At 39.1% G+C, this 21,309-nt stretch overlaps 1 protein-coding gene and 1 pseudogene across 1 annotated transcript in view; one reads left to right on the top strand and one right to left on the bottom strand.

Moving 5' to 3' along the window:
• Window positions 1-6,485, top strand: part of nlgn2a (neuroligin 2a) — a 127,214-nt gene extending 120,729 nt beyond the window's left edge. The window contains 5 exon segments of the mRNA XM_055025257.1: window positions 2,636-2,901; window positions 3,858-4,014; window positions 4,731-5,097; window positions 5,613-5,911; window positions 5,914-6,485. Coding sequence (XP_054881232.1) covers window positions 2,636-2,901; window positions 3,858-4,014; window positions 4,731-5,097; window positions 5,613-5,911; window positions 5,914-6,449 — 1,625 coding nt within the window. The 3' untranslated portion in view covers window positions 6,450-6,485.
• A 5,688-nt stretch (window positions 6,486-12,173) lies between these two features.
• Window positions 12,174-21,309, bottom strand: LOC129355666 (interferon-induced very large GTPase 1-like; annotated as a pseudogene).

Below are 21,309 nucleotides of genomic sequence, written 5' to 3'. Positions count from 1 at the left end.
CTTCTGGAGAAACAAGTTTGAATTGAACTGGGGTTTGCATGTATATTTAAGCCTGGGTGTGTAATTTTGACCAAAGCACAGACGAGTGAAAATCCACAGTAAATTTTCTTAAATGTTCTAATTTGCTGCTGCTTCCCGACTCCAGTGTTAAAAACAAATTATTTGTTTTCCTGATATTAAATAAAAACAACATAGAGGGAATTTTTTCCACAATGTTCCCAAATGACTGAAAACATAATTTATGCCTGAAGTTATAAAGTTCAAACACAAAATCATAAACTGTAATTAACTGTAATCTGCTTAGCATTTATGAAGCCGTCCTAATTGGGTCATTATCACATTTACTGCATAAAACAATAACAAAGAATCACTGGGAGAAGAAATAAAGTTTGTGCAGTTTGATCTTGGCGTTGATTTCACACACAGAGACAGCAGGGATGTCAGCAGCTTGTCTTGGAAGTTTAAAAATTCACTTTAAATCTCTGAATGTGCTTCATTAAAACTTGGTTTTATACATAGACTTTCACAAGTTATGTGTTAATTAGGTAGCTTTTAGAGGTGTTGAGGATATTTTATGACTTTCTGAGCTTCTTGTGTTACTTGCAATAAGAAAGAAATCAATTTCTAAATTCTTCTTCGCTCCTTTTGTCTTTATGTTTAGACTGAAACCTGAAATGTTCACTCTGCATTTTGTCCTTTATCGATTTTATATTGAATTAACCCTTTAACCACCAACTGAACCAACATTAACCCTGTTTCTTTTGTTGCTGACAACCAACCCGCTGTCACTGTCTGTCTTCATCCCTCTGCTTTGGCGTCACCTCATCATCATCACCTTCCTCTTCATCAGCATCTATCGGTGTAACATCAGCTCACTAGAAGCCGTCTGTCTGTCATCCTTCCTCTCCTTCCCCCCTCCGTCACGGATCCGAGGTAAGGAGTCCGTCATTCTGTCATTAAAGGACACCGATCATGTCAGCAACAGGTTCTCACAGATCAAACCTGACAGCGGGGCGGTGATGAAGGCAACGCTTCGTAATGTTGATTATGTGATGAGAGGCAGAGATAGAGGATGGAGAAAATGAGCATCGGTGCCTTGCAGAAGGATTTGCATGTTTACATATTTTGTCACAAAACTTTCATACATTTTTTTGGGATCTTAGGCAGAAAACCAACACAAAGTAGCATGAAATTGGAGTCAGTGTTTGCATGTAGCCTCTGACTTTGTACAATTACAAATAAAAGTTTTTTTATGTAGGTTTACACATCTAGAAACCGACATTTGTGTTTGCCATAGACTCAATAGGATTTAACTAGGCCGTTCAAACGAATGAACATGCTATCATCTACACAACAACCTGATCAGATTCCTTAAAACCGTCGTTACTGTCAGTTACTGCTGACTGGAGCAACTACTTCTACTTTGTCTATTAAATAACAGATCAATAATGCAGAGGTAATTATCAGCACATATATTGCTTTTATCTATTTTTGGTACCTCTTCTAACAACTTACAGGTCAAATACACCAAAACTATAATTAACTGTGTCACAATTATTGATCAGTAACTAAGAGGGTTCATCATTGCTGCCATATTGATTGTGAAAAGTTTGTATCACTGGTTTGTCTACTTGCCTGAGACTTGAAGTGTGCAAAAATAATACTGTAGATGCAAGAAAGTCCCAGGTTTAAAATCCCCGCCTGAGGCTTTTCTGCGTAGAGTTTGTAATTTCTCCCTGTGCGTGCGTGGTTCTCTCCGGGTGCTCCGGTTTCCTCCCACAGTTCACAAACATCACTGTTAGGTCAGATGATTTCTCCTAATTATCCTCAGGTTTGTGTGTTCATGGTTGCATGTCTCTTGTGTTTGTGTTGCCCTGCGATGAACTGCTGACCTGTCCAGGATGCTTCGTTGTTGATTTCTCTCCTTTACTGGAAGATCAGATTCTGATGGCTCCATATTTGTTATGGAAGAATCTGCCAATTAGTACCCAGGTGATAAAGAACAGGGGGAAAAATGAGAAAAGACAAGACGCCAAATAAAGTAGCATAACCGAGGCCAATCTTAAGGACTAACAAAATATAGCTGTCTCCCTGCTCTTTCCCTCTGCCACTCCTGAAGCAGATATGCATGTAGGTGTAGCTGTTTCCCTGCTACTTCTTACTATAATTGATCTCTGAGGGAAAGGAGACTCTGCCGCTCTGCTTAATAATTAACTGACCAATCTTCAGCCCTGGAGAGGAGAGGGAAAGGAAAAAGGAGCGGCCTGAGAGGAAACGGGAGAGGCAGGCGGCCCCTTAACGAGCCACTCGACTGGCTTCAACAGCTCAGGATGGGCAGAACTGAGGAGCCGGAGGGAGACTGAAGCAGGGAGGTGGAGAATTAAGGCAAGGAGAGAAAAGAAAGTTAAAATGGATCTTTTGACTTATGGGAAGAGTTTGTTCCCACTCCTACCTCAGTGTCCTTTGCTGCAGTTCTGTATTCTGCTTTAGAATGGAAATCTTTCAGATTTATGTTATTTCTTCAGAGATTATTGAAAAAAATATTTATTTTTGTTTGCATCACTACCAAAGAATACAGTCCAAAACCTTCAGAAAGGCAGAACATGAATGCCCTTTTTCACTCTCGTCCATTTAGGTCTGTTCCATCGGGCCATTGCTCAGAGCGGCACGGCCATCTCCAGCTGGTCCGTCAACTACCAGCCCCTGAAATACACCAAGAACCTGGCCAAGAAGGTGGGCTGCACCTACTCAGAGACCGCCGACCTGGTGGACTGCCTGAGGAGGAAGACCTTCAGGGAGCTGGTGGACCAGGACATCCAGCCCGCCCGCTACCACATCGCCTTCGGCCCCGTGGTGGACGGAGACGTGGTGCCGGACGACCCGGAGATCCTCATGCAGCAGGTGAGGGTCAGACGACGACCTCGTCATGGTCTGAGTGGCTCTGGAGGAAGTTGAGAAGTCGCAGAGAGGTGTGGATGTGACCTTTTCACGCAGTTACAGGTCAGGCTGTGACACTTAGCAGCTGCTGTGAAGCAACATGTTGGTCAGAGAAAAATAACTCGGCTTGTGCAGGCTGACAGTTAAACCTGTGATAAAATAAAACGAGCTTCATGGTTTTGTGAAGAGCAATTATGTTTCCAAAGACTTTATAATTATTTTATTTATGGCTTCTGGTGTGTTTGTGTTTTATTTCCGTTAATTTACTGTTTTTGATTGTTTTATTTGGATATTTAAAGCTTTACAAAGTTAAACTTTGTTGAGCTTTGAGAGGCCAAAATTGAAATATTTTGTCAAAATCAAAATGTTTAATGAAAATGAAATGAAAATCAACAATATTATCGTATTGCAATAATTTCTGGGACAATTTATCAACCAAAAAATTGTATTACTGTGGCTCATATTTCACAGTTTCTCTGTGAAACGGTGAACCTCTCATGACTTAAATGCATTAAGATGTTTTATTAAGCAAATAACCTATATATATATAATCCAGAAGATTAGATTAGTGACGATTCACTGGAGATAGATGTAAGTTGTTCAAGTAGGAAAGTAAGGTGATTATCCAGAGCCTATTAATATTGAATAGTGAAACAAAATAAGAAACTCAAAACAAAACACATTTCTTGCCACATCAGCCTTCATATGTGAAAGCAGAAAAACTAATTTCTCACCTGCTGATTTTATGATGGACGTCTGAAAGGTGTTACATTTAAATTAAAATGTGGAATTAATCTGCACTGAAGGAGAAATTTGTGGGTGGGGGGGAAAAGCATCGCAGCACCTTTAATAACAACTACAGGTTCTGGTCTCATCTAAATGTGTTTACAAAACTTGTAATTCTGTTGTTGTGCCACTAGGGGGAGTTCCTCAACTATGACATCCTCATAGGTGTGAACCAGGGAGAAGGACTGAAATTTGTGGACGACAGCGAGGACAACGATGGCATCTCTGCTGCAGCAGCGTTCGACTACACGATCTCTAACTTTGTGGACAATCTCTACGGATATCCTGAAGGTGAGGAACCTCGACCACGAACATCCATCAACCTTTGAAATCTCTCTCCACATCATCCAGTTTTATATAAACTCCTGCAGAGATCTAGTCTTGAGCATAAAGAAAACACATCAAGCACCTCAGAATCACAGCTCCCCATTGAAGTGTGCATCTTCAAACAATATGTGAGCAAGAAAATGGGATGAGAAACAAAAAGCGAGTTTGGCGGAGTGTACCAGCGAAGACAAGCATGCTAATGAGATCGCCTATCATGGAGATTATCTTTCACCGCGGTGGGTCTGTGCTTTGGCCTTTGGGGCTCTGTGGGCACTAATGCTGTCGCTCATCAGCCCCCAGGCAGCCACCGTCTCCCAATCACAGTGCTGTTGTTCCCAACAGCTCAGCCTGCAAACCCCTCGCAGCAAGCCGCAGACCAAATACACACGTTTGAATAATGCAGCTCCTCCTCAAGTTCTCGTCAGTCATTGTGGGATCTGAAAGGCAAATTCTGTTCCCTTTGTCACGCCTTTTAACATACGGTGCCTTCAAAAATTATTCACAATCCTTGAGGTTATTTGAATTTTGCCATATTACAGCCACACACTTCAATGCATTTTAGAGAAATTTCTACTTCTTAGTTTGTTAGAAATGTGTCTAATTAAAATGCACACGGTTTCTCTCTACCTCAGCTTTCTTGATCACATTTCTCAATTCCTCTGTCTCCTGTTTTCTTGCAGGCAAAGACATCCTAAGAGAAACCATAAAGTTCATGTACACAGACTGGGCAGACAGGGACAATGGTGACATGAGAAGAAAGACTCTCCTGGCTTTGTTCACAGACCACCAGTGGGTGGCGCCAGCTGTGGCCACTGCTAAACTTCACGCTGAGTTCCAGTCGCCTGTCTATTTCTACACATTTTACCACCACTGCCAGACAGAAACGCGACCCGAATGGGCCGATGCCGCACACGGAGATGAGATACCGTACGTGTTTGGCGTGCCGATGATCGGCGCCACTGACTTGTTCCCGTGCAACTTCTCGAAGAATGACGTGATGCTGAGCGCTGTGGTCATGACTTACTGGACTAACTTTGCCAAAACTGGGTAGGTTTCATTTCAACCTGACATATTTTATTCTGCTTCAGTCAGTAGTTATTGATACATTGGTCTTTTTTAGCATGTTTTCACACCTGATAGTTCTGTAGACCAAAATTGCAACAGACTATGGTGTTTGTTACATATCATTCACAACTCATACGTTTGTTTTGGTTGTATTTACCCAGAATGCCCTGCGTTTTAGTCAACTTCCTGCTTTTGGAACGGTCTCCAGTTCGTTTGGCATTCAAATATGCAGTCAAACCACTCAATAGTTCACTTTAATCAAACAGAGTCCTAGATTAAACCATAGTTTGTTTTTTGATCTGCATCAGACCAATAGTGCATCTTCACACTTACCCAAAAGAACCAGACTTTCTATTCAAGCAAACGAGAGTTTCGTTAAATTGAGCTAAACGGGGCTGTTGTAACCGGATCTTTAGTGAAGCATTCATGGTGTATTTCCAAAACATTCCCAATGCCTTTTCACATTAATCAATGATTCTCTTTTTGTTTTCCATCAGTGACCCCAACCTCCCCGTCCCTCAGGACACGAAGTTCATTCACACCAAACCCAACCGCTTTGAAGAGGTCATCTGGACAAAGTTCAACCCAAAGGACAAGCAGTATCTCCATATTGGCTTAAAACCTCGAGTTCGGGACAACTACAGGGCGAACAAGGTGGCTTTCTGGCTGGAACTTGTCCCCCATCTTCATAGCCTACATGAGATCTTCCCCACCACAACCCGATCACCGTCTGGTCCTGGTCCAGGCCCAGACACCTATAGACCCAGGCCAAGGACTCCAGGTCCTCGAACCACTCCCCACCCTACTCAACCTTCACCTCTGATCCTGAAACCGAGGGCTCGGACCGTCCAATCCAGGACCTCTTTCCTGGAGACACCCGTGACTACTCCACTGAGCTGAGTGTCACGGTGGCTGTGGGAGCCTCTCTTCTGTTCCTCAACATCCTGGCATTCGCGGCCCTTTACTACAAACGCGACAAACGGCACGAGATGCGACGGCACCGACTGTCTCCTCAGCGCGGCGTTCCCGCCAATGACCTCGCTCACAGCCAGGAGGAGGAAATCATGTCCCTGCAGATGAAGCACTCTGAGCACGACGCTCACCACGACCTGGAGCCCCTTCGACCACATGACATCCTGCGACCCGCCTGCCCGCCCGACTACACGCTGGCGCTGCGCCGGGCTCCGGACGATGTGCCATTGATGACGCCCAACACCATCACTATGATCCCAAGCACCATCACCAGCATGCAGCCTCTTCATGCCTTCAACACCTTCCCTTCCACCGGCCACAACAACACCCTGCCACACCCCCACTCCACCACCAGGGTATAGTAGGGACTGGCCCACCCAGCACCACCTAAACACAGGGAGTACTGGACTCTCCGAAATCAGAAGGGAGGCCTGTGGTTGAGGGCCTTCATTCTCTTCTTACATTCTCTCGTTTCTCAAAAAGGAACTCCACCTCCTCCATCATGTGCTGTACAGCTTGGAGACATAATGAACTGCGTTGGAGCAGACGATCAGCTCGGAGGTGACGTCGATCTTTCAGACATACCTTTTTCCAGGAGGGTGCACAGTTTCCAATCTAAAGAAATTTTCAAAGGGACAAACGCTTTTGGACCTTTGATGTTCTCTCTTTTTTACTTTGGTGTCAGCTTTTACTGTCTTCTAGAGTGTTGTGTGAAGTTTCTTATTTGTTTCTTTTCTACATCTGTGTCTTATTTACGGCTCATTCGACTTCTCCCCTCCTTCGGGTGCTTCTTTGCTTTAAGGAGCAACAACGTACTGAGATGTCAGAAGTAAGGTCATTTCAGTCGACCAACACGGTTCGTGCCAAATGTGTTTTTTGCTTTCTGATCAAGGCTGAAATGAATTTTAATCCCTGTCTGATAACAGCTGTATGTTCTCATGACCAAGTGCCAAACTGGCCTTTGATTGTGGTTTTCTTTCATTCATCTTGTTTATTTTTGTTGTTGTTCAAGTGTTTTAATGTGGAAAGATTTTTGCTGACAATATAGTTATAGAGAAATGATATTATATATAGTTCTATATAAATGTGTACAAAGGAGAAAGAATATAAAGGGGGTTTTGTCAATGGGGATCTATGCATGAATTATTTTTCAAGAAAGGCAACATGGAGAAAGGACGGAGAATCAGTCGCCGCACGTTTTCCCACTTCTTAGTCCAAATTAAATATTTCTCAGCTCATAAAATTCTCCCAATTCATTAAAATAGGAATTTGCCACAAATCACAGATAATCCACCAATTAAAGCAACAAAGCTCATCACACCGTTTTATTATTTAAAGGTAAATTTTGCATTAGTTCAACCTGAGACGATGCATTCCAACATTAGCTGGTTTATGTCAGTAGTTTGGGTTCCCAAATGTATTTTATTTTTAACAATGTAAAGAAAGAGATCATTAATTATGCATACAGTTGATCTGTGCCTATGAAGTATTAAATTACATAGATGATATCAGAACTACTTTTTAGATAAGCAAGTTAACTCATCTCACCTCGTTAATATCCTGAATATCCGGTGTAGCTTCAGGCGCACTTTGCGGGTTTTACGGCCTGCAGTGCAGAGCTGCAGAGACGAAGGAGTTTCTCAACAGGGTAAAGGTAACACAGTTGTTGTCTGTTGTTTCTAATTGTTCTCCTTCTGTTAGTTTAGGAATATATCATTTTCCAGCTCTGCTTTTCAAGATGAAGATGTCAAACATGCATTATGGGCCCGTTAGCAGAACAGGAACACATGGTAGCTAACATGCAATATGGCTGACAGGAGTCACCGTCGCTGTCCTTGAACATGCGCTAGCTTTCGCTTGCTTTTATTTTCCGTTTTCTTACTGCCTGGTGGTCGGGGAGGGATGGAACGGGTCAACGCGACAAGCAGCTGAGATTTTATAACTACTGAATGGGAAATGTGCACAATGCAAATCACACGACTGGACAAAGTCTGCAGATCAGGAGCCAACAAGATATAAGGACACGCTGTGGCCAAGAGGAGGACGAAGAAAAACTCGCACAGCCTTAAATGTTGACATTTGAACCAGAAGAGAAAACAAACTGATCAAAAGAAGATTAAAAACATTGACAGACTCCAGAGGGACGACCTGTTAATCTGTCAAAATATGGACTCTTTTGTAGTCCCTCCAGTGGACAAAGGAGGAGGTAACAGGTTGTGAAGTCCATCTGGTGTTGCAGCAGCTGGGAGGAAAACGTTTGTCCTGGATGTGGTGGCTTGTTTTATATGTTGGCACTAGAGGGCGCCATTGTGGCAGATTTCATTCAGTCCAGAGGAACTGAAGACAAACAGTCCTGGTGGGAGGATCGATGGAGGAACACAACATCTGGATCAGGATCAAAACTGTACATTTTTAAGTGTAAGAATCAAACAGATGAAATATTTGTAAATATTAAGTTTCTTGTTTTTTTTTCTTTCTCTGTTTTTTCTTTTTGGGTGGATGAATGATATGCTTATTTGGTGACAACAAAAGACAACAGGTGCAGTTTGCAATTAAAACAAATCAAAGCAAGGAAATGTGTATTTACTCACAATCAGCAGGAAAAGATTTAGTTTTTAAACTTTTGACAGAACATCATCATGTAGATATGCTGTAGCATCATGATTCAGCCTGAATCAGGAAAGTTTCTGTAGCAGAATTTAATAAAAGCCTCACACAACAAAGACCCAAATATCCTGAAAACATGACAAAATAGTCCAACTCTGAAATATCTGCATGAGATTATTTTTATTTAACCACTGAACCCTTTTAACTTCTGAATTATTATGACTTTAAAGTGAAACAGCACCTATAAATTTGACCTTTTTTCACTAATTTGATCCAATTTCAAACAGTCCTGTAGAAACAAATTCACTCCATAAAATATAATTATGTCATGTAGCGGTGTTTCATGTAGCTGCTGATTTATGTGTGGGAAACATGTTAGGGCTTTAACACCATCTGATGCCTCATGAGATCACAGAGGTGGTCCAACCTTTTGATTTCTGTCACTGCGTCGGTTTGTTGTAGTTAAAATTCCTCCTATAGTGAAGTGATGCAGCAGGAAGGTTGATGAGAAAATGAACATTATATCAGGTCGGATCTTGTATCGGTTCAGACGGGCATCAAATCACAAACAGCCAACAAATATTCAATAATCTGCACCTGTTGTCTTGCATTTTATGTTCTATGTTGAATTCAGAAACCCAAGACTTGAGATGAACAAATCTGTTAAATAACGGAAAATTAAAAAAAGATTAAAAAAGGAAAGTGAAATCATATAAATAAATGAGGTGATGATATTTCTGTTACTTTAGAAGTTATTATACACTGTATGCTGTGATTCTGATCTGGGAAACATTAAAGACATTCATAGCCAGACTGCAGTCTGTGTGTCTTTTTATTTTTGACATAATGCAGAACTGGAACAAATTTGAAAGCTGTCGGGATATTTCACAAAATAATATTAAAGTACATAAAAAGTACAAGTAAGTAAGTTAATTTAAAAACAGCTTTATAATTTGACATCCATATTGTTTCAGCTCAGTTTTAAGCCCTTGTGTAATTAATGACTATGTTTTTTTGGTACACTTTTTATTTTGCTCATAGATGCATTTATTTAGCTTTAACGTTTTATCTTTTCTAGATTGTTTTCCCAATAAGCCTCTTTACTTCCAGATGTTCTTTTTATATTTTTGTGCCTTTTGTTTTTTTAATTTATTTATTTCTGCCTCATTATTAAGTGATCAATTTGTTTATTGGGTCAACTATATATATATATATATATATATATATATATATATATATATATTATATATATATATATATATTATATATTATATATATATATATATATATATATATATATATATATATCGTCAGATAAGACTTGTATGTATTCTATTATACAGGATTTTAACAACATATGTTGTTAATGTAGTAAATAATTATGGCGTTGACCTTGCAGAATACCATAACTGACTAACTTGTCACAAATATAGTAATTATTATATTTTCAATGACATGATTACAAAAATTAAAAACATTCCTGCAATATGTGACATAAATCCAGCACCTTCATTTTCCCAGATTAAGGTTAGAAAGGTGTGTAGTCGTAGTCAGACTGCAGCATGCATTTTCACATTTTCACATTATTATTAAATACCTGGTTATCCTCTGTCTGGGAATGCTTTCTTCCAGATGTCCACCAGAGGGCGTCATAACAGAAGTACCTGAAAGGTGGATCACCACACCGCTCTTATCTTTATGCAGCGAAGCAACAGTGCTGAGCTACAGGGTTTTTCCAGACCAGATGGTGGGGAAACGGTATGGAAAAATAAAAAACAATAACACAAAATGTTTCACTGTCAAAATGGTTTTTAATGTGTTTTGTTGCAACCTGAAAAGTGAAGTAAACTTCAGTGTAGTTTGAAAACAAATATGTGTAAGGTTTATGTCTGGAACGATGTGTGTATCCAGTTAATTTTTTTTATTCTTTTTTGAGGGGGATTTGATTTTAATCCATAGGGTGGCCCCAAAAATCTTTGGGAACCACTGGAGGAACCACATTTCCAGACCATCCCATCATTTTCATTGTTCGTTTCAATAAATCTTATTGTTCTTTGAAAAACTTTTTTGCAGAAAAATAAATATGACAGCTTGTGTTTGGGCAGGATCCTTTTTTTTAACCAGATGAAAACCTATTAAATTGCAAAGAATGAAAAAAGAAAAGGGTTCTTATGATGTGTGGAATTTTGAAAAAAATAAAAATAAAAAAGTCTACATACTATGGCAGTCATGAGGAGCAGATTAAATAAACAAATTACATTTATTGACATAGTCATTAAAACCCCACAGACTAACAAATGGCATATTTGATAGTGCTTAAAAGCTGCATTGATCCATTAAAAATGTGAACTTTATTGAGTGATTTGTAAGTAAATGAAAAAAAATCATTATTGGATGTTAACTGTTAAAATGGAAAATTGCCATAAGCTTGACTAAGTAAGATGCACCGTAAAAGAACCTTGATTTTTTTTTTCTTTGTTGAATTTAGAAACTCAACAGTCATACAAAACAGGTCCAAATCATTTTTTTTTCAGTTTGCAAGTTATATTCTAAAATAAATATTATAATTCTCAAATTAAACACAGCCATTTCAGAGATTTTGTTTATTTAGTCTTAACAGAACAATGTAGTGTTACATGTCCATAATTGCTAATGCCTTTATATAAAATACAAAAAACAAAGTTGTTCAAGGGAGTCACATATTTTTAATTACTCAACTGATAACCATGTAACATGGACTTTTTACAACTTCCCTTATTTTATCTTAGCACAAGGAAAATATACATTACTAGTGAAGAGAAAGAAACACTTCAAAGTGTAGTAAGCAGTAAAAAAACCATGTTCATTCTAATCAGTAAACATGAAATACCATTACAACATAAAGAACAAATACAAAGTAGATAACATATGTTATAGAACATAAAATTGTCAACGTCTTAAATATTTTAGAAATGAAATCACTTTTTCTCCATACATCACAAAATAAAATCACCTTAGATGCCTCTCCAGACATGTCTTCAGCCCATTTTGAACAACATGGTTTATTTCCATAACTTTAAAAAATCCAAGAAAATTTAGCAATTAAATCACATTAGTATAATTGCAAAATAAAGAAAAAAAAACACACACACATTAAAATGAATAAGGAAAATATGCACTATCAGATAAGACCAGGTCATGATTGGTTTGAGATTTTTTAAATTTGCTAACAAGACAAAATTAAAACGTTATGACTAAAAGTGTACAAGAGACAAGCGAGCATATATTATTTATATAATGATATTAATTAGTTGGTTTTAAGAAGCATAAATTTAACTGCAGACTATGAGTAAATACAAGGTTTTCTATCTACTTGATATTGGTGAAACTGCATTTTAGTGAGAATGACTAACGTCTCTAAATTTAGTTAAACAACAACTCAGCTGAGTTTATATTTAAGTATCAACATGTGTAAATCTGTCAACATGAATTCTGTCAACTCACTTGATGCTAAATGACTCTTTGAGGCTTTTTGCTGCTTGGTCATAGGTGACATTTTTCCAGGCCTCAGGAATTTTAGCAGTTTTGGCCTTATATGCTTTAGCAAAGTCATCGTTGTACTTTGTCATTACATATTTCCAGTAGTCTGACGCTTGAAGACTCACATCTGGTACAATTTTCCAGTCTGGGAATATTCTTTATAACGCTTGTAAGGGTGAAACGTATAATCAGTCTCATAACAACGGAAAGCCCTGTCAGTGATTACAAGAGAAGAGCAGATATTGGTTACAAGTTTCCTGGAGCTAACAAACCTGTATTCACCCAAACCTGTTGGCCGATGCAGTGAAGCCCAGTGTTCAGTGTGTGCCTTTCCTCCTGCCTCACAGGGAGATTTACAAAATGGACACTGTCTGCCACAGCCAATTAGTTTGGTGAAAAGCTCATTCTGTGGTTTTAAATGTAGACTTTGCAGTTTTTTAAAGAATTGTCTTTTCTTAAATATTTCTGTAAGACTGTGTCCCATCTCGGTAAACAGACTCTTTGAGAGACAGAGCAAACTGCTCCCAGTCAGCATTGTTTAGGATCATAAAGGCACCAAGAGCATCCTGGGGAATGACTAGTTTATCTCCCAGTTCTTTGCAAATATCCTCAACAAATTTTCTTAAGTTGACACAGTCTTTCTGTTTTGCCTTGTCGACTGCATCAGTTATCCAGATGATGCTTGATTTTATATGCTGTTCCTCAAATGCATTTGTTGTAGCTTCATTTGAGAAATGTTCCAACATTTCATTGAGGATCCAATCTTTCACATATTCTTCATATGAGCGAATGAAGCTCAAATAGTTCTCAAATTCATCCTTTTGTAGCAAATCCAATAAAATGGAATACTGGAAGATATTCTTGTGCTGAACTTTTGGTTTGTTAACATTTCATCAATGATGTCTGGTCCCAGGGAACGGTGACATAATCTTCAACCGCTGGTTTTAAACATTTGTCGGTGAATTCTTGAGCCTTTTTCTCACACTGGTCTTTCTTCTGGAAAACATCTTTGAAATCAGCACAAAACTTTTCCTTGTTTAGATCAAGACATGTGGAAGGATCATTCTCATGTAGAAAATGTTCATGCATTGTCTGAAACTCTCTTGCTGCAAATCCACAGATGTGCTGTTTAAGAGAAACTTCAAAGCCAATGTTTGTGTCCACTATTTTGTTTTTGAGCATTTCATCAATAATATGAAGAATCTCTTGAGTGTAAGTGTCATGGTAATTAGTTTTTCTTTCAATTTTGTCAGTTACAAACTGAGTGCAAGCATCTATGATGAAGTCTGCCAATTTCTGAAGTTTCCAGCAGGTAATCCTTACGGAAAAAAAGCTTCTTCACTTTATGTCTTGCTCTGTCTATAAGGCTTCAGGACTGTATTTGAATGGCTCTCTTCCACAATCTTGCAATTTTTTTGCATTTAGTAATTCCCTTGCATAACTTCCTTTCATTGAGAGATTGGCTGTCAGATGGTGGAGGACACTGCTGCTGATGTCCTTGACTCTTAATTTTGAAAAAGATAATTCATTTTCAGTTTCTCTCCAAATCTTGGCAAATTCATCATCCAGTTCTTCTTCTGTCATCTGAATGGACGTCCTGCGGCATTTTTCAATGAGCTGATGCACCTGATCTTCTAATTTTTGTGTATGGTTCTCCTTGATTTTATCAAGTTCTGCCATTCCCGTCTTATGTCAACTGCTGCTATCACCTGATTAACAACAGAGTTTTCTATTTCTCGTCGAAGGGTCTTGGTACTGTTTGCAAAATCCTCTCTGTAGGCTTCAACTAGATAAACATGACCTTCTGGCTGCTCAAAGTATTTCTTCAGGTTTTCAAGGATCTTTGTCTCCCACTTGATCAGCTCTGTGATTGCTTCAGTTTTCAACACAATGATGAATTCATTCATGTCAGACATGTCAGATGTTGCAGTAAATGAACCAAAATTAGAAATTCTAGTTTCTGCATTGGTAACCCATTTGTACATTTCCTTTTTGAACTCCCACTCCCATTGGTTGTACTCTGTGCAGAGCCTCATGTAAGCATCAGCCACCAGGCTGTTTCTGAAGCTGTAGATGAAGTTTTCATGTTTTACTGCGTTCCACAGGCTGGTTATCCACTCTCTGAACTCCAAGATGTCATTAGAAGTTGAGCCACACTTTCCCAGCTGTTGGATGATGTTTTTCTTGAGTTCATAGACAGTCTCACTGTATCCTGCATTGACTGGAGCCATTGGTGGGTTTCCATTCCAGAGTCCAGGAATGTAGCAGTTCCCAGTGTCTGGATTATACTCCATCACATCAGTGAAGCTCTTGAATTCATTTTTCTTCTCCATTCTAGCTGCTGCCTGGGTCATCTCATCCAGCTGTTCTAACAGCAGCTTCCTGTCTCTCAGGTTCTTCTCATGGGCTGAAACATCACAAACGTTCTGGTGAACAAACTGACATTGAGGCTTTTTGCCGACCTCCTTCATCCTGAGGAAAGCATGCACCACTATCTGCAGGATGTCCTTCATCTCTGTTGAATTCTCCATGGCAACATTGATAATGGTGATGTCACTCAGCCCAACAACAAGTGTTGCCAGCTCATTGTCGTGCTCATGGCTGTTGTCCAGCTGTGCTAGCTCTGGTGACTTTAAGCCTTCAGTGTCGATGATCATCATGAAGTCACAGTTGAGAACTTTCTTCAAGTCTTCATTGACTTTGATGAGCAGCATGAAGGCACCTCTAGTGCATCGACCACTGCTGACTGCAAACTGGACTCCAAACATGGTGTTAAGGAGAGTGGACTTCCCTGTGCTCTGAACTCCAAGAACTGTGACGACCCGTATCTTGTTGTTTGGAGACACCAAGTCATTGAGCTGAGAGAGAACATCACTCACCCATCTGAGAGGAATGTTGGAAGCATCTCCATCTACAAGCTCAACAGGAAATCCATCCAGCAACAACTGAGCACAGAGTTTGGGCAGATGTTGCAGTTGTTGACGTGATAGATCACTTTCTGGAAGGTAAAGAGAAGCTTCATAGATCTGACCCATTTCACGGAAGAAGTGCTCAACTCCCAGTGAGCTGCTGGAAAGTTGTTGTTCGATTTCTTTGATCTCGTCTTTGTTCTCAGAGTCTTTGCATTTTTCTTTGTAAAGCTCTCTGAGGTCAGACAGTTTGACCCGAGACAGGTTGTCAAGGTTTATTTGCATCCATTTGAGAAAATAACACCTCTCCATACCTTTGGTGGAGATGGCATTGATGAAGCATGTCATTGCTGGTGACATTGCATAGGAGTTTTGCCTTTTACGTAGCTCTGTTTTTTGCTCATGAAGATTACTCCTATAATGTTCGATGTTTTGTGAACCCACCTTTTGGAGGCGAAATTCTTCCTTTTCTAAACAAGTAAGTTCCCTCCATATTTGTCCTTGTAGGGGTAGATGTTTTTCTTTGTACTGAGGGATGTTTTCAATCTCTGCAGTGATGGCATCTGCATTTATTTTCCCAGCCTGGCAGTCAGGATCATCTTCTTCAACTAAGACTCCCAGTTCATGGGCAACATTTGCCATGTTCTCAACTGAAATCTTTATATGCTGGTTATGAACAACATCACTGACTGTTTTTCTCAAACATTTGACAAAGTCTGCATCATTCATGCTCTTGGTTTTTAGAATAATGTTGTTATTAGTCAAGCACAAGTTTGGTTGCAACTTCTTCTAAAGCATCCAGACTGAAGGTTTTACTTTGAACATTGCCAACCAGGAAGATCTGTGCGTTGCAGTTTTGCTGGGTTAGAAATTTTAACCCAGAATGTTCACTCTCAAAAAACACAAAAACTGCAGCAGATATTTGACACAAAAAGGAGAATTGAGTTTCAAATGAAGCAATGTCTCCACGAAGGTTAGCTATAGCAACTGGTTCACTGAAGATGTCCATGTTTTTGTTTCCACAGGGAAGGTACCAGGTCAGTTCAGTCAGTCCATTGGATATTCTTCTTGGACTGTCTCCACACTCCATGTTGTGGTGAACAAAGGTGTCATGGTATTGCTGAGAATTACTCAGAAGTTTGTTTAGGATCTCTGATTTGGACAGAGAGCACTCACCCAGTCTCACAAATGAGATTATTGGAAGTTCAGAATTTACTATTCTTTCTTCCATGAAGCCTTTTGATTCTGAAAGAGCTGGAGGTCTGTACCTTTTTACAATGCCTCGCATGGCCCACAGCATGAGGGTGCACTGCTGTGTGTCACAGTTAGGAAGAAGCAGAGGAACAGAGAACTGACACATGGACATTTTTAGAGCCAGTTCTTGCTGAACAAACCCATCAGAACACAGGAAGAGCGCAGTGATTAAATCAAGAGGATTTAATGTGTCCCCCGTGTCTGGAATATTAAGCAAATTTCTCAGATCTAATTTTGCTGTTACTACTGGATCCTTGCAGACCAAATCACATCCAGAAGTGAATTTCACATTTCTCGCAGTTACATTTACCATCATCTGTTTTTTTAGAAAATACCAAGGAATTTCAGATTTACACTTCACAGGTTGATCAGTAATGGTCTTTTCATTGATTTCAAGAATCTTGCTCAACGATATTTTCTCTCTTGTATATTTCTTCAACCCAAGATCTTCTAACTGGAACTCCAGATCAGTCACTGTGAATATAAATAAAACATTAACAGTTTATATTTTTACTAGAAAAAAAAACATGCTAAATAAAATGATATTTTTTGCCCGTAGGCCTGGCATTTAATTTCTCTGCAGACTGTCACATTAAAGCATGCCCCACATTTGGAGGCCTCAGTCCTCGACGCGGATGTCGCGGGTTCGACTCCTGGTCCCGGCGACCTTTGCTGCGTGTCTTCCCCCCTCTCCTCGCCCTCTTTCCTCTCTGCCTACTGTCGAAAATACGAGCCACTAGTGCCGCAAAAACTCGGAGAAAAAAAATGATAAAAAAACAACAACAACAACAAAACTATCCTGCTTCTGGTTAAACCCTGACTTTTAAAATATTTGTCGTTCTGGTTTTGCAACTGGAAAGACTTTTGGTGTTTTGTCTTCTGCAGCCTGAAGTAGTTGCATGACATCTTAACGTTCAGTTACATGAAACTGTAACCCCATTTTCAAGAAGCATTATATACCCAACTGTAATTCTCTTAGCCTGCTTTTCTGGCAATACAAGAAGACAGATTTCAAAAACTGGAGAAAGCAAGGGAGAATGGTTTGCAGTGCATCTCAACAAGAAATGTAATCCATGGAAAGTTACTGAAACTTCTAAGCATCCCACAAAATGGTTAACGGTAGGCTTTACTCATATCTCTTCACCTGTGTCAACAACAACACACTTTCCATCATCAGCTCTATTTGGACTCTTAATATGATGTCATCAACTCATTTTTAGATGTTGCCAACTCAAAGCATTTGTGGCAACATCTAGAATTTCTCTGCTATGTTAGTGTTTCACCAAATGCTGTCTGCTGTTGGAAGTACTATACAAGAAGAGGATCCTTCAGGAAGGGAAAGAACTAATTTGCAGCAAACAAAAGCAAATTAAAGTCAGGATAAGAAAGAGCAAGGAGATGTACATGAAGAAGTTATAGAGCAAACTCTGGCTGAACAATCCCAAAGATGTGATGTTGAGGAGGAAAATGAACATGGACTTCAAACAGAAGGGACTTCAAATTGAGATTTTCATAGAGTCAGTCTGACACTAATCATTTTAAATAAGTTAAATAGGGTTCAGTTAATCAGGTTCAGTTTACAAAAAAATGTCAGTATCCTCCTCTTCTCCCCGACACACTCCCCAGCTCCTAATCTCCTTGGACCCATAAGTTTTTTGTATATTGTCTTCCACCTCAGTCACGGGTCTTGCTACTCCTCCATTATTGTCTTCCACCAAATCAGGAAAAGCAGGGTTATCCATTTACCCATCTATTCCTCACCTATCTGTCTCTAGAATTCAGGTGAAGAGGAAACTGGTGAGACTGAATCAGAACAAGCAACAGTGTTGGGACCTCTGACTGTCCATACAGAAATACACTTTGTAATACTGGAAAGGTGCATTACATGCCAATGCTGACAGACTTTCAATGTCAGCAAAGACCCTACCAGTTAGCACACAGCAGCAATTAGACATGAGACAATGTGAGACCCCATTTTGTCTGATGTTCTGGAAATAATCTCAACTTGTAGAGCTGCAAATTAGTTGGAATGGTATGTCATGAACCAAATTATAAAGCCATCAAAACAGACCACCACAACATGTCCCAGATGTAAACATTGCCAGAAGGATCAAGGAATGAATTTATTGAATATTCCAACTGTATGGTTAAAGTAAAATGCAGTTAAGACTAAAATTGTTCACAGAGGCCGTTGTTCTCAATGAGGTCATCCTTAGACCTAATGATTAATTAATTCCCTTTGCTGTGAGCGCTTTTCACACTTTTCTGAGGTGAGATTTAAAAATGTATGCTTATATCTGTGGAATCTGACCAATTTTTTTGTAAAGAAGCTGAAGATAGCCCAAAGCTGATAGACATATACCCTAAAACTTGAAGCTGTAATTGTAGAAAAACATGTTTCCACAAATGTTGACTCAAAGGGGCTCAATGCATGGCAAAACATGTTTTTTATAACACTGCTTTGTATTTGAAAATCATATATATGCCCAATAAAATACATTTAACCTTGTTTTTGTGGCATTAAGTTTATGTTCACAACTTCTTGAAGCTGGCATTTCATTTTCCCCCAAATTGGCAAAGGTTAAATTACACCTGAAATTCACATATCTCTCTATTAATCTCATAGGGTTATGTGTTATTCATATTTTTTTTTACTCACTTGTTTTGGCCAATATAACAGCTGACTTGCTGATTGTTCCATTCCTTAGTTGTGTTGAAACATGGAGGGAGTAACTAACCCCAGGCCTCAGGCTGTTGAACGTCACGCTGTTTGTCTCTGTTTTTAACTCTTGCACAGGTTCACCATCACTGCAGCAGGTAACAATGAAAGACTCCACTTCTCCAGAGGGTTTTTCCCACTGGAGAGAAAGAGACTCATTGCTGACATCTGAGACTTGCATTTCCACTGGAGGAACTGGGTCTGTTAAAGAAGAATGAACATACATGTTTTGCAAGAATTATTTTTTTATTAAGTTGCAATCTTAATAAATGTTTTCTTCTTCTTTGACTACGGTAATATTAAAATTAGACACGATTCATCAAATGTTAAATGGACTGAACTTATATGGCGCATTTCCGATCATTTTGACTAAAGCGCTTTACACTAGACTAACATTCACCCATTTGCACACACAAATGTTCACTTTTTTATACAGTAATATGCAGAGAGGTAGACAATTTGGGGTTAAGCGCCTTGCCCATAGGCACATCAACATGTGGGAAGGGGAAGCTAGAATCAAACCTGCAACCACAGACAATTACTCTACTCACAGAGCCACAGTCATCCCACATTAATTGACATAGGATCAATTCTTCTTTGTGACCCAAATCATTTCCAAGTCAAACTTACCTGTAACTACAGACAGAGTAGCTATTTCCTCTTTTTCTGTGATCCTTGTGATGCTAAAGGTGTACTCTGTCCCAGGCTTCAGTCCCACAACATTAACGGTGCTGCAGTCTCTGGTCTCCATGCTCCCTGTGTGAGTGTCACTGGTGTAATCTATTAGAAATTTATACCGAACTGGGGGAGCAATTGGTGCTAAACCAAAAGAAACAATATTGGTCCCAACACAGTGAAGAGTTACTTCTGATGGTGGAGAAACATCTGGGAGAAAAGAAAGGAAATATCTGTGATTTATGAATATATTTAACCATAGTTTCAAACTTATTTTCTTCCATACTGTTAGACTGCAGCGACACAGTGGAGCCTCCCTCTGGTTCAGTAAAGGCGCCTGATGCATCAAAAAACTGCAATTTAAATGAGAAAATGTTTATTCATTAACATCAACCTGCTAGGAACACAAAGTGCAGACTGTCTTGTCAAACATTAACCCAGCCCCTCCTTCATATGATGCAGTAACACAGTTTTGTTTTCTGTGAAAAGAACATGAATATAAATGATCTGTGTGAAAATGAAACTTAACTTCTCTGTATATCAAGAAATGTGGCTGAACACAATGCTGTGAACTATAGTCATTTTATGCATAGTAAAACAGAATCACTTCAAGGTTTCAATAGTCAAATTATGGATTGGATTAAGGGATTTACATAGATAAAAGAGGAATTTGCTTCCAAATACTATTTTCCAGATTTGTTGTATCGGAGTGGACAAAGTTCAAAAATAAATAAATAAATAAAATAAAATCCAGTATATAATGGGCCAGAATGTATTTTTTGCAGTCAGATGCTTTTTTTTTCTGGCCTAATTTGGTTCTTAAATTTACATCTTCCTGCTTAAATAACTCATTCCCTCTGTAATTGTTTTACTTCAAAGGTACATAGATGTTCTGAAAGGCTCCATAATAGTTTTGTTGTTCGCTTTAGTTAATGAGTGAACAGACTCTGACACGAATATTTTTGTGGTCATATGCTAATGTTTACTGCACCCAAATGTTTATTTTAGGTAAATAATAAACTGAGAGTTGCAATAAAAGTATTCCTTCACTTAAAATGACCACAAAAACTACTGGTGTTGCAGAAAAATACCACATAAAAGTATCTAAACACCATTTAGATCAGATAATTGTAACTTATTATTGTTAGACATCTGAGGTCGGTTCTTATCCTCGCTCACCTCTTCCTCCTCAGAGTTTGCCATTGTTGTAGAAACATTCATCAACACCTCACACCTCCTACAGAACGCTCCTATTTCTAGAGAAATAGCATTAAAAAGAAAACATCGTACAATTAGGATGAGGTACACAGAACTGAAGCTTGATGAAAATGAAGCTGGTTCATATAGAAGAAAAGCAACCTGCCTGTTAAAGTTTTTAATAGAAACTCTACAGCATAGAAACAAGGTGGAAGTAGAGAACCAAATCCTCTTGCAAATACAGGAATAATGCTTCAGCTGCTCCTTTTATCCGGTGGGTGGAGTCATGATCACTCCTTACCCAAGAAATGAATGTGGCTGAGCTGTGAGAAAGTGAAACTT

This window comes from Poeciliopsis prolifica, unplaced genomic scaffold (genome assembly GCF_027474105.1).
Source record: "Poeciliopsis prolifica strain line A6 unplaced genomic scaffold, Auburn_PproV2 SCAFFOLD140, whole genome shotgun sequence".
Classification (NCBI taxonomy): domain Eukaryota; kingdom Metazoa; phylum Chordata; class Actinopteri; order Cyprinodontiformes; family Poeciliidae; genus Poeciliopsis; species Poeciliopsis prolifica.
This window is presented reverse-complemented; position numbering and strand designations above follow the sequence as displayed.